The sequence below is a fragment of the Pelmatolapia mariae genome, linkage group LG13 (genome assembly GCF_036321145.2).
Source record: "Pelmatolapia mariae isolate MD_Pm_ZW linkage group LG13, Pm_UMD_F_2, whole genome shotgun sequence".
NCBI classification, from domain to species: Eukaryota; Metazoa; Chordata; class Actinopteri; order Cichliformes; family Cichlidae; genus Pelmatolapia; species Pelmatolapia mariae.
The window spans coordinates 1,891,625-1,905,988 of NC_086238.1; the positions used below are offsets into that span (position 1 = coordinate 1,891,625).

Below are 14,364 nucleotides of genomic sequence, written 5' to 3' on the forward strand. Positions count from 1 at the left end.
TGAAGGAGGAGGACCTCCTCCACATTCTTGCAAAGATAGTAGTAGTAGTTAGACAGAAGCTAGATAGTTAAAGCCAGAACACAGCTGGTTGCTCCAGGTTAGGTTCATGACAATGACCTAAAACACACGTCAAAACTGGACCGAATAAATAACTGTGCATCCAATTATTGTTGTTTTTAAAAGTCATTAAAGAAGTATGCTATGCAGTACGTAAACTTCTAACCACAACTTTATGCGTGCACAATATGTAGATGGTTTATGACACACAGTAATTATTTGTGTGATTGTGTTTTTCCCTTCCTTCTTTAACTGTATGTAGGTTGATGTTATGAAATTAAAAAAAAATAATAAAATTTGAAATAAATAAATAAAACGGGTTTTATGGGAAGAGTTCAAAGATGAAGAAGAGAATGTATGTTATTTGAACACACCGGATGAGCACCCTTCCCTTCCTCCTTTCGGCCGGGTTGGTGTGTCTTCCTTCCGGCTTTGCCGAAGAAAGTTGAGGGAGGTTCAGCAGCAACTGGGCTTTTACATAATGGACAGCCAGGGAAGGAAAGTGGTGGTCTGCGACAATGGGACCGGGGTAAGCTTACCGTTTTAGCTAGGCGTGTTACCAGCTCGACTCTTGCTCTAAAAGGAGCCGTTATGTCGACTGATTTGCTGAAACAGGAAGTGGGTCTGTCACCGTCCAAGCTAGCTAGCGTTAACTGGGTGTGTAGCTAGCCAGTTAGCCTGCTAATTTTCATTCATCCAGTCCTGATGCGGAAACGGCCCGCAGATTGGATGGAAATGCACGGATAAAATTTAATTAAAATCTCTAGTTGTATTGCTCCCTCCTGCATAACTCCCTTAATTAATAGTTAACGTCCTAGGTGCAACCACCGGTTAGTAAGCTAACCGAGCTAGCCTTTCTAGTTAGCTTTTAACAGCTGGCTGTCTGGTTTCTGCTGTCTGGCAGCTGCGTCAGTCATTTCAGCGATTTGTTCGGCAAACCACATGGAATTTGCAGATTCATTCTTTCCATGCTGTAGTCGGGGTTTGCTTTCCAAGTACCGGAGCTACATATTTTTTCCACTCAGTGTCGGCTAGGTGTAACGCTAGCTAGGCCGTGTCAGGTGAATTGAGGAACCACCTTTACGTTTTCTCGTTCCGCAGCTTACACTAACTTCGCTCATTAAAAATTTAACCCAAGCAGCCATTAGTAAGGAGTCCAGAAAGACCTCAGCAGGTGTATTTCTGCACGTATCTTTGGATCTGCACTTCGACTGTGTGTTTACATGTACTTATTGATTAAAATTGGGGGCTAAACACTCGGAAGTTATGGGTGTGTAAAATGAAACATTGCAAAAGAGCCCCCACCACAAAGGAAAGTAACCACCATCCAAAAAGCTGCTCATATTTGCACTACATCTGATACATTTTTGTGGTCTTTTCGTCCCCAATAGTAATTATCAACATGAATGATATACTGCTGTATTTCCTTGTAGCTGTACTCGCTCTTAATAAAATACTCAGCTTGTGCGCCATCAAGCATTTAATATAAACTTTACTGAGCTTTGTTTATGCTTCTAAATTGCTTATTGCACACACACAGGTAGCACTGTTTCTTTTGGGGTGTGCTGGCTTCCTTGTCTAAACGTCAGCAGTCAAAGAGGATGTTGGCTCAGCATGTTACTGACTAATAAGGCTCTTTTGAGTTGTGAGTCTTTCAAGAGCTTTCTGTGAAGCAGGGGGAAAAACAGCCCTGTGTCAGAGTTGAACTGAGAAGTCAAGAGGAAGTGAGACGAGTCTGAACCACAGCCGTATATGTCACTAGCAGATTTGTTAAGAGCGCTGTTGCATGCTTTTTCACAGTCCAATCAAATGCTGTTTGTTTTCTTTTCTTTTTCGTATGCAGAAAAAAAGTTTAGACTATTAATTGTTTAGCTTACTGTTGATAGTCTTTCAATGAATTTTACCATAACGGTTCCCAAATTGCATGTTTGCAGTCTGCATCCCTTGTTACTTGGTTAAATTTTGTGCTGTGTATTGATACAGAAAATGTTTTAATAGTTGGTTCAAAGCAAATTAAATTGGTGCAAAAAAGGGTGTGTAGAATCAGAAAACAGGCAAATATTTTAATTAGAGCTAAAACAACTTCCTGTAACGGTATTTGCGGCTGCTATTTTAGAGGTAATCGTACACCAGTGCACCTCTGATGCTATCTTTTCCTCGTCTTCGGTTACCTCGTGCAACTATTCTAGCTGAGCGCAAAGAACAGCAAATTGTCTATATCTCCATTTGGTGTAAATGATAGTCTTTGTAGCTCTCACAAAATTGATTTTTACAAACGGTTCTAATAATATTTTATTTGTTGGTAATAACACAGAGGGGTTTTTAATGTATAAATGTGAAAAGCATAGATGCAGAATATTAATGTTAAATATCTTTGTTTTTTGCATTAAAAAGGAAATTAGGCACAGATATAAAACATCTTGTACACTTGAGGTTTTCTATCAGTCTACGAATACAGGAACTGACCACATTTAGACATGCAGTACATGAAATGTGCATTGTCATCAAACATGCACATTCTGAATGATAATTGGGGTCTTTGTTATCAATAGGATGATAGTGATGTTTTCAAACTCTGTTCTAGAATTTATCTTATCAGTATTTTCTAATCACTTCCTCTGTGCTCTGGTTTTCTTCCCTTTTTGTCTCTCTATTGTAGTTTGTCAAGTGTGGCTATGCAGGCTCCAACTTCCCAGAGCACATCTTCCCTGCACTCGTTGGGAGACCCATCATTCGTTCTACAGCCAAAGTGGGAAACATTGAGATCAAGGTACAGACTGTTCCTCCTTATGCATTTTTTCCCCTCAAGGAAATGGGTCATCGGACAAAAATATAAGTTGAAAACAGGAGAGAAAAAAAAATCAAGATGTGAAATATACATTACAGAATAAAGTCAGTCTCTTATATAAGCACAGTGTCAAAGTAATAGACAGTCGAGATAGACTCTTGTAAGAGTTGGCACCCTAATGAATCTCTGAATAATACTTTTAACACCAGCCCACATCAAAACTAGCAGGTCCTTTTATTTTAGTAGGCAAGACAGCAGCAGTGTAAATGTCTTGACAGCTTCACATTATTTTGGCATGGTGCCTATCTCTACCTTTCTCCTTGTCCTTTCCACTTTTGTTTGTTCATTTTTTTATATATCTGCCTCCTCTTCCTCCATGTTTTGTTCCTCTCCTGGTGAAGTAGAATGTCCAGAAAATGGTAAGTTTAGGTTGGTGTGTGCTTCTGATTTTTGCTTGCTATAGAGAGCTGAGTCATGAAATGAAATTAAAAATTAAGCCTCTTGTTTGATTGAGTTTTTCTTTTGTTTTGTCCAGTGTGTTTCATGAATTTATTTTTTCATCACTCATTCTGATCCCATTTTTGTACATCCTCATTACCTTTTGATTTTGGGTGCTAAGCTGGGTATTGCTGGCTGGTAAGGCCAATCCACAGCAGTTTTTTTTCTCCAGGCTGAGAGTGTTAGCAGAAATAGCTGCAGTGAATCATAGGCCAGCTGTTATCGGTGGAGTGCTAAAAGAGATTTTGGACCGGTTCCATTGTCAAAGTCTCTGATCTCCTGCTGCATCCTGACAGCTACCCTCCCACCAATCCTGAAACCGTTTTCAGTTGAGAACAACTTAAAATGTCACCCAGAGCAATGTGTGCCAAAGGACAGATTTTTCTGTATCTCTTTGTATCATATGTGTCTATTTTCCCAGCCATTTTAAAGCAGTCAGCATATTTTAATTGATTAATGTCCAATATGAAAAATAATTATTCTTCATTCTAAGTGCAGAGGAAGTGCCCATACTTGAGGATGCATGGCAGACAGCTGTGGTGGAGATGGAAACACATCTGTTTTTCTTTCCTTTTTTCCCCCCTTCTTTCTTTCTTTTTTCTTTAATGACACCACATGGAGGCGATGCCTGTGGCTGGTACTCATTAATGCCAAAGAGCACAGGATGAACCCATAAAATGGCTGCCTTCAATAGGCTTTTGATGTCTCCAAGTGGAACGTGAGATGCTTGACTGTGTGGCTAACACTGAGCTCTAACCCAACAGTTGTTTACATTTTGCCGGGGTGCCTTGCATGCAGATAGTTGAATGGGGCTTAAACGAGTGGTGTACTGTAGCTAAAGGGAAGTGTTTCCAGGTGTATATGCATGGAAAATGATGCCTTGTTGTGCATGGTGGGTAATTGAGTTTTAAGTCGAAGTGCTACATGAATGCTTTTGTTGTCAGATGACAGGTTTTCAGTTGGCAAGTAGGCAAATGAGATGACTGAGTTTAATTTCCAGACCGAGGCTATGTACTCATCCTTGTGCCCAGTGACTCTGATTGTTCCACAGTGGGCTCCACAATCCTGAGGGCTCTGTTGCCCTGTTTTTAAATATTTATCTCTGTTAAATTTCCTGCAGGACCTGATGGTGGGGGATGAGGCTAGTGAGCTGCGCTCCATGCTCGAGGTCAATTATCCAATGGAGAACGGCATTGTCAGGAACTGGGATGACATGAAGCACCTGTGGGACTACACCTTTGGCCCAGAGAAGCTCAACATCGACTCCCGCAACTGCAAGATTCTGCTGACCGAGCCCCCCATGAACCCCACTAAGAACCGTGAGAAAATCATCGAGGTAACATTAAAATTGTCATTATCAGAGGTAGCATCTTGCAGCCTTTCGGGGGGAAATTGATTTTTAAAGCATAGCAGAAGTTGCAGTTTGGTTAATCCTCCGTGAAATGACTTCATTGTGTGCTACTTCTGCATTACGCTATAGAAATAATTTTGCACCCACGTTGCCCGCTGTAGTGTGTCAAGTTTCTCAACAGTTGTACTTCCTGTCCTCTACCACAGGTGATGTTTGAGACCTACCAGTTTGCAGGAGTCTACATTGCTATTCAGGCTGTGCTGACACTGTATGCCCAAGGTAGAGGCCTCTACATACATGTTTAGTCAAAACAGACACTAACCCTTTTCTGTTGCATAACACAGCTTTCATGTCACAGACATTTTAGACTTGTTCTTCTGCTTCCTTAAACTGCCTCATCTAGAAATTAATTTTAGCCCTAAAGTGCGATTATAGGCCCTTCAAGCGGACAGTTCTAAAACGTATTGTGCTGTTTACTTGATTACTATTTACGTCATTAAACTTAGAAACAAGACAGCTGTTAAAGTTAATTGTGTAACTTTTTGTGTAGCAGTATTTAGCTACCACACAAATATTTCTTGGTCAAAATGTTTGTTCTTACAGACCAACACAATCATATTTGTGCTAAAGCATTTATCAGTACTTCTGACATCAGCTGGTATGTTGTGCAAACACAGCTCTGCGTGAGGTCTGTCTATTATTCTACTATTTATATCAGTTTTTTTTTTAAATAAGCAATTACCTACTTATAACTGCTCAGTAGCAGTTATAAGTAGGTAACTGTTACATTAGCTGTGTTATTGCAGCAGCTTTTTTTTTTTTTTTTTTTTTTTTTTTTTGTGTGTGTGTTTACCCAGCCAGCAGTAATCAGTAGCTGCAAGCACACTCTGGATAAAACTAACCTTGCTTTATAGGATTGCAGGTTATTAACTGTAGAGTGTGTTTGCGTTTCAGGCCTTCTCACTGGTGTGGTGGTGGACTCGGGTGATGGTGTCACGCACATTTGTCCTGTGTATGAGGGCTTCAGTCTGCCCCATCTGACAAGACGTCTGGACATCGCAGGCAGGGACATCACCCGCTACCTCATCAAGGTATCCAGTTTGAATAATGTCATCAAAGTGTTTCTATGTGAGGTGGAGATTTGACAAAATATTCTTAGATTAATCTTTAAATAGCAGGTTCTGTGAGAACTCCATTCTAACATCCGACTTCCAAAATGTGCTGCTGAATGCACACGTTTGAATATGTTTTGCAGTGTATAAAAATATGTCACAGTTTAGTCTTTTTTTGTGTGAAGTCTTGCATATGTCATCAGATTCTTTGTTTGCAACTAAATGGGAAGATCTTAATTTAGAAAAGCTCAACTTCCTCCAGTGCAACTTGATATATTAGGAGATTACATTAAGTAAGCCAAAGCGTCTCTCATTTTATTCTGCTTTTCCTTCCCTATTCCCTGACTTCTTTCTCATTCTCCATGTGCAGTTGTTACTGTTGAGGGGTTATGCCTTCAACCACTCTGCAGACTTTGAGACGGTGCGCATGATGAAGGAGAAGCTGTGCTATGTAGGCTACAACATCGAACAGGAGCAGAAGTTGGCGCTCGAGACCACCGTGCTGGTGGAATCATACACGGTAGACACTTGCATGTTTATTCTCTACATTAATAAATCACTGACAAATGCAGTTACATTTGGTGTGACATTGTGAGAGAACTGATCCACATGTTTGATGTTAATCCCAAGCTGGTCGGTACAGTTGCCTTATGAACGCCAATAAAAGATTTTAGGGTGTGTCGTTTTGGAAAGCGTTATCAAAACACTACAGCTTGCATAAAAAGGGCGTTAAAAATGATTGCTGCCCTCACATGGGCATTGTGTGCATTAGTCACTCAAGAAGCTGAGCTTTATATAACAAAAATGCAGTAAAATAATGATAACAAAAATCTAAATACAATAACTACATACATTAATAGTCATTAACTCAAGTATACAAGTCAGCAGCTCTGTGCATTGAATCTTTTTAAATTTTTATTCCAATTTTGGCTCTCAGTGAGTCATATCACTTTCATTTATCCAGCACATTTAAACAACAAGACTTCGACTCCACTCCCAAAAACACACAACCCGTGAAAACAAACACTAAAATTACAAATTGCAATGATGATGATAATAAACAAATAAATAAAATCTGGTTCTGTTTTGTAGTGGTTAACACATTTGTCTAACGCACAAAAGGTCTCCAGTTCAAGACTCAGAAGAGGCACAAATTGCTGGGAGGGTGTCCGGGGTAAAAGTCTGTGCCAAATCAAATATGCAGATACATCCTCTGTCATGACACCTTGTGAATAAGTGAGCAGTCAAAAGAAGCTTTAAATAAAAACTAAATATTAATGTGCAAAAACCGATTGAAATTCTGAAATGTATATTTTTGGCATATTAAACATCTATTTTATTTAGGTTGAATGTTTTTACAAGTCAGCAAATTTCCAGCCCTGAGGGGTTGCATGTTTTTTTGTTTGTTTGTTTTGTTTACTTTTTTCCTTTAAAATTAGTTCTTTTTACGCACTCCACATGTGCACAAGTTTCATATTTCTGCCTAAAATAGCATCGGTGCAGACAGAATCCCTCCCAAAGGATTTGTTATTCAAAAGTGGCAGTATTTTGAAATAATCAAAACTAATGGGGTAACTAAATCTGTTTCAGCACTGAGCTAAGTAGACTACCACATGCCCACTGTTGGTGCAGTTGGCAGCTTTGGTACAGGACAGTGCTACTGACTAACAGTTTTCTCTGAGACTCAGACATATGGGGGTGCAGTGCTCCTCCGTCAGGCTTGCTTTTCTTTCCGAGGTCCATTTCCCTGCAGAGAGAACCACAGAATCCAAACGTCGGTCCTGGTGTCTGTGTTACTGCACGCCTTTCCGAGCACATGTTGTGTCTCAGTGCGCTCTGACCATGTGTGTTTGGGTTAGTGTAGGCGACTGTGTGCGTGTAGGTGAATAGGTGCGTGAACATGTATGTGTAAGTATGGTTTTGTGTGCCGAAACAAGGAGGGCAATGTACCTGTGGCCGAAAGGTCCTGAATTGCGCGTTACATCATTTCCTGTGCAGCCACTTTGCGGCAGTGGCTAGGCTCTGTTTCCTCCCACTGCCCTTGGCTGAATGAAGCCTTTTTATAGTCACATGCATTCACTATAGTCAGTTTGAGGCCAGCACTCTCCGTGCTCTAACTTGCTGTACAGTGTCACCAGTCTGGGAGGATTTTATTTTCTTTTGAGAAGTTAAACCTTCCTTTCAGTATCAATCATGATTCTCACTGTAGAGTTTCACACCCTTGGGCACTCTTGTACATTAAATCTTACCTCTTCATTAGTGTCATGTTTTTTTTTTCTTCCTCTCTTTGCTTTTTTTTCCTTATCCCTCCCACACAACTCCAGCTGCCAGATGGCCGTGTGATCAAGGTGGGAGGAGAGCGGTTTGAGGCCCCTGAGGCTCTGTTCCAGCCCCACCTCATCAACGTGGAGGGCGTTGGAGTGGCCGAGCTACTCTTCAACACCATCCAAGCAGCTGACATAGACACCAGGTGAGGCCAACAGAAGGGCACATGTATACTCCACTATCAATAAAAAGCTTTCCTGAGGGTGACTCAGTATTTCCACAGCATTAGGAAGTTTCAGCAGAGGCAGACGTTTTGGCAAGCAATAGATAGATGGATGTCAAATGGCAATGTCAGCTGATCACAGCTTTCGCTTAAGCAATGGAGGCTTTTAGACATAAAACTAAATATTTTGTGAAGTCTAGAGTTCAGTATGGAAAGTTTGAAAATTGATCATGAGTCTTTAAAAGAATGGAACAAGGGGAAAAAATGTAAACACTTGCAAGTCAACTAAGTATGACTGATCCCTTGCTGCTTTAGTTCAATAATTTATTTTTACTCTCTTGAAGTCACTGAAGATCTGTTTGGAAAGTACATTTTCCAGCATTTGCTGACTTAAAATGAGAAAATGTCTCTTCCTGCTCTCACCCTTTTCTGCCTTCCTGTCATCAGGCCTGAGTTCTACAAACACATCGTTCTCTCAGGCGGATCTACCATGTACCCCGGCCTGCCTTCTCGGCTGGAGAGGGAGCTCAAGCAGCTGTACCTGGAGCGTGTGCTCAAGGGAGATGTGGACAAGCTTTCGGTGAGAAACCAGCCCTCTCCTATAAAGTGACATGCACTACTGACTGTGAGCGAAAACTGCTCAAATATGATTCACAGCATGATTGTCACTTTGAAAAACTGGGACATTTATTTTAGCTCATTAGATCTATCCAGTGTGATTTTTAAAAAGAGTGCTCTAGTTATAGAACGGAACATAGAAGTCTGCATCTGGCCTCTGGTTTGAAGTAAAACATTTCCCCTGATTCTCACAATTCATTAAAGATCTTCAGTACAGCTTTTCCCACATGTTAGAGAGCATTGAAGTGCCAGAAGCAACCACAGGGAACATGTTTCTCAAGGATGTAAAGAACATCTCGCTGTGTTTTTACACACCTTGAACTTAAACTGCATGCAGCTATCATGTCTGAACCTTGCCCGTTTCAAGCACAAGACTGGCTTTATGAATTTTCTTTTAGTGCAGTGTAGACAAACTACCACAAGGTAGTGCCAGAGGCCAGACGCTCATTTAATTTAAACAAGCGTGCAGTTAACTTCACAGTGACAAATATTTGTTTTGGTAAAATATTTCTACCTTTTCATGTCGGTATCCCAAAGACACAGATGATTTTAAACAGAAGTATTTTATAAACAAAGCTCAGCAGATGACTCATAGGTTTAAAGAACACATCATTATGTGCTTTACTTTTCTGCCTGCAACTGCAATCGACCCCAATTTTCCCAGATTGTCTCATTTTTTTGAATTGAAGTCTGCAAAGTTAGTGTGGGAATCCAATGATAGGTTTTTTTTTTCCCTTTATGAAAACTCTTTAGAACTAAAAAGATGCTGCTGAGATTCAGTTTTTGCTAGAAAGAAACTGCTTTGCTGAATGTCAGTTTCAACTCTAGCGTTAAATAAACCACAGTCAGTCTTGTTAGCACTTGTTTTCCTGCCAGAATATGGCAAATACACCACCTCCTTGTGTAGATTGCACCTTTACGTGTTTGTTAGTACGTTTAGACAGCCAGTCACGTGAGCAACAAACAGAAGCAGCATCCTTTTCCCTATTTGGTGAAAATATGAGTGTTTAAACATGCCACACAGAAGTAGATTGTGCTGAAGGAGAAGTTTGTGTTATCATTTTCTGTGCTGAAAACATAAATTGGACTGCGTGTGAATCTGACCACAGCTGTCATGAGGCCGCTTTAAAGCAGCATCGGTCTGTGTTTTTGATTATCAATTGATCAGATGACGCTGTAATTTGAAAGGTCTCAGTTGTCGTGATAAAACCACTGAGTTATCAGCCCACTCTGTGATTCCTGCTGGCTCTTAAAGCCGCATTTTACTGCCTGTCACCTGATTGTTTTGGTCTTATGATAGAAAGTTTATTGGTTTTGCGTCTGTCTCTGAGCTCTCAGTCGCTTCGATTCCATGCAGGCAGCTTTCTTCCTATATTTTCCTCAGGAGCTGGAGAACTCCTGAGACAAATGCAGATTCTCACACGATCATGATCATAAGAGGATCCATTTTATTAGACTAAAAGCTTAGTCTTAGTTGGTCGGACCAGTCAGCTTCTTGTGGCAGCTGTGTGTTTTAGCTGCAGTAAAAGTCTACGTGTTGTAGTGGTGTACAGTCTCCAGGTTATTCTTTGTTTGTGCTGTCTGTGTAGCCATGTAGTCTTGTTTTGAATTCTTTAATCCATATACCAAATAAGAAATGTAAAAACATGAATGAGGTAGTAAAATGTTTCTATAATTAAAAATGGTGTTGTTTAATGCCTTTCTACAGTTTCACACTAACATTTCCATGACAACAGTGACCTCCATCAGTCATAGATGTTGCTGTTTCAGTTATTCACTACTTCTTTATTTTTGTTAAAACAAGGTTGATATGTTGTAGATTTGTGGTTTGTGCAGGAGTAGAAACCATCGTTTCACAGTGTAGCTCATAGTAAATCTACTTTAGATGATTATAACATTATGGCTCATAATCAAATCCCTATGGAGAATATAAATGGGATTTTCAGTTCCTGAACCTCACTGTCGTGTTCTGTTAATACCCACATTAGCCTGTGATAGACAGAGGCCTCATCCAGTCACCTGTCAAGAGCCTTTAAATGAAGAACCTCCCAGTTGTGTAACGGGCACTGTAAATTTGACTGGTCACATACTGGCTCCAAATGTTTCTTAATGTCTCGTAGGTCATAACAGTTTTTGCTCATTAAAAAAAAAAAAACTACCTCGGTTATTAATCACATGTATGTATGTGACGGACTACAGAGGTGCCCTGCAAGCTAGCGCTTCAAATTCACATTACTGTTATTTGTTAACAGTAAACTTGCGAGTGAACACGGGTTGATCCGATTCCTTTTCCCTCAATTTATTCTTGTGGTTTTTTGCAAGCAGAAGCTCCTCTGAAGGTTTAAACACATTTAAATGTGTTTTTATTTTTTAAATGTCACAAAAAATAACATGTTTGTTACACCTGGCTAAACCAAGCTGTCCAATCCTACTATAGCGCAGTTCTCAGGTTTTCTGTTGGGGTATTGAACATTTTTGAGATTAAACAAAGTTCACTCCCAATCCCAAGTATTAAAAGTTACCATGTGAAGCTCTATATGAAAAGGGTTAGACTTTAAAGAATTGAATTCAGCATGTTTTTGATAGAAACTCCTTCAAACACTTGGTGTTTGTTTTGTTTTGTTTTTTTTTTTTTTAAATTTATTTGAAGAAATCCCACTAGGTCTTGAGGAAAGTCTTGGCCTGTTTAACACTTTTCTGACCGAGGTGCAGGTGAGAGTGCAATTATCCACCACCATACTGGTCACGTATTAGCTGGTCCTTATCCCACCAGTTCTCCAGTACAGAGTCCGTGTCAGATATCAGATCACGCCAGTGTGCAAAAAGCTCAACTAATATTTAAGTGCATTTAATGCTAGCAAGAGGACATCATGTGTCCTGCCTCCTGTAGTCTCTAACTCAAGCAGCTCTTGTTGCCTGAACCACATGAAATATTTTCAGTAGCTCAACTCCAGTTGTTCTTTCTGAATGTTAAAAAGCGGACAGCTGTGGAAATTAGCAAAAAAGGCTTGTATTTCTTTCTTTCTTTTTTTTTCTTTTTCTTTTTTTTGCTTGCTTGCCTTTTCTTGTTTTCATCGGATTGCCGGCTGTCTGGAGGCGGTGTATGTGTATAAACTTAACATGAGGCTGCTTTGACAGCGGACTGTGGTTAAACTATTTTTATTAAGAGAGCTCACGCCATCTAAAGCCAAGGAGCTCATTGTGTCAAGAGTTGATTTTTTTTGGGGGGGGGGGGGGGGGGAGCCATGAATTCAGTTATATCATAGGAAGAACTGACAGTTAAGTAAAAAGTATTATCATAATTATACCTAATTATCTTCTGGTCTTAAGCTTTTATCAAGTTAGTTTCTATCTGATTTAGACCACTCGAATTTTGATATAAATCTCCTTGACATTGATTAGAAAAACATGTAGACTTTTGGGAACTTTGAGCAGCATTGGCAACTCATCATTCTCCTCTGTGTTTCTTTTCCTGTAGAAATTTAAGATCCGGATTGAGGATCCTCCCAGGCGAAAGCACATGGTGTTCCTGGGTGGAGCCGTGCTGGCCGACATCATGAAGGACAAGGACAACTTCTGGCTGACCCGGGAGGAGTACCAGGAGAAAGGAGTCCGTGTGCTGGAAAAACTTGGAGTGACCGTCAGATAAAGCACTGGACGGACAGAACACCCACACGACATAATAATACACACACACACACACACATGAATATACACACAAACGCACACATACACGACATGCACACACATTTCCACCCCTTGCCCACATCGCAGAGTATATATCTATTTATCCCTGTTCCTCTCTGTTTCGGCCGTTGATTCCCTTCAAACACCGCAGGGAATCCAGCCATCACCTTCCCGCTCTCTCCTCTCTCTCTCTCTCTCTCCACTCTGCCTCTCTGCCTCTCTCTCTCTTCTCTCCTGGTTTGGGATTGGTTCACACTTTTCCTCACAAGCCCCAAGAAACCAATTCCATCTTTGCAGATTTCCACTGATTCTTTCTGAGTGCTGGTGGGAGAAGGTTAAGAGCTGTCAATGCAGCACATTTACCTGCAGATTAGGCTTGTTGTGAATTAACACTTGTCGGGTAAACCGACCAGCCTCAGCAGAAAGCTTAGTTTCCTCCCTTGTTAAACCTGTAGAGGAGATGAAGTGATGCAAAGTTTCTAAGCAACTCGTAAGCGTCTGTAACGTCACAATCAGGGTCCACCACAAACAGCCACGGGCCGCTTTGAGCATCTTTTCCGGGTGAGCGAGAACTGATCACATTTTTATGTCGGTTTTTATAAATGATATCATGACTTTTCTTTTCTGGGAGAGGGATTACTTTGTTTTTGCTTTTTTCCCTTTTTTGTTGGATGTATGAGTTTGATTTCCATCTTTAAATTTGACTCTTTTTTTTGTTTTTGCTTTTTCATTGACTTTTTTGTTGCTGTGCACTGCTACCATTGTAAATGGAGTGTATTGTAGTAACAGAAGGTCCTCCATGTGTTGTTTTGTTTTCTTATTTTATGAAGAATTAATGGTTGATTTATAAAGGGACAAATACACAAACTAAAAGCCCCTGAGCTTGACATCGAGTGTGTGACGGTACTTTAGGGGTTCGTTGGTGGTGACACAGTGATGGGGTGTGGGGAGGGTTAGTATTTTTTTTTTTTCCTCGTCAGACAGCTTGGCCTCTGCCTCCTCTCTGGTTATAAATCAGAAGTTGAATGAATGGGTGTGAGCAGTTATAGCAATATTTCAAACTGTATCGACGCTATAGTACCTCACTCATCGTATTCCTCCAGATCCACCAAAGCACGGAGGCAGTGGCAGGTTTTAGGATGAGATCTGTTTAAATTTGGACACCTGGAGCATCGTAAAGCTGGGAAATTAAAACAGTATATTATACGGCTTATTTAAGTTCTCCAGACTTTCATTCCCAACGGTCGACTTAATGATTACTGGAGGCACTTCTATTTTGATTACGATAAATGTGTATATTTTTTTTCTCCTCTTTCCATGAACGTCTATCCAGTGCCAAGTGCAGTTAATGTTAACTGGATCTCATGTTTTAATGTCTTTCTTTTTGTCACAGTTTTTTGTTTTTACTTTCCTGTGTTGTTCATAGCATAACTGCCTAACGCTGATTTAAATAAAGAAAAGTGATTTATAAGGATGTTTGTGTGGCAGGTTCCTTCTTTTTTTGGCACATGAAGCTTCTGTTTCACAAATTTATGGCTCGGAGCAAGAAATCCTGACCATAGATTTGTAAATATTTATCTTTTGAAATGTATATTTGCAAGTAGGGGGCAGATTAAATGGGTTGATTAAGTACAATGACAGGAGAAGGGTGTAGGTGGCCGAGGCTCATCCACAGAAGAGGACGAGACCTCTGCTCACAGACCCGAAGGAGGAAGAGGAAATGGAACAGCGGCAGAGGACTGGCGCCACCAGAGGAAGAGGCTCT

General features: G+C 40.4%; 1 protein-coding gene across 1 annotated transcript; it reads left to right on the top strand.

The window, feature by feature from the left end:
• Positions 1–456: 456 nt before the first annotated feature.
• LOC134640212 (actin-related protein 2-B) lies at positions 457–14,073 on the top strand. Its single transcript, XM_063491853.1, has 9 exons — positions 457–586; positions 2,717–2,827; positions 4,464–4,679; positions 4,901–4,973; positions 5,649–5,785; positions 6,177–6,326; positions 8,131–8,276; positions 8,742–8,874; positions 12,391–14,073. Exons 1-9 carry the CDS (start codon positions 539–541, stop codon positions 12,559–12,561), a joined length of 1,185 nt encoding a protein of 394 aa, XP_063347923.1. The 5' UTR covers positions 457–538; the 3' UTR covers positions 12,562–14,073.
• The last annotated feature ends 291 nt before the right edge of the window (positions 14,074–14,364 follow it).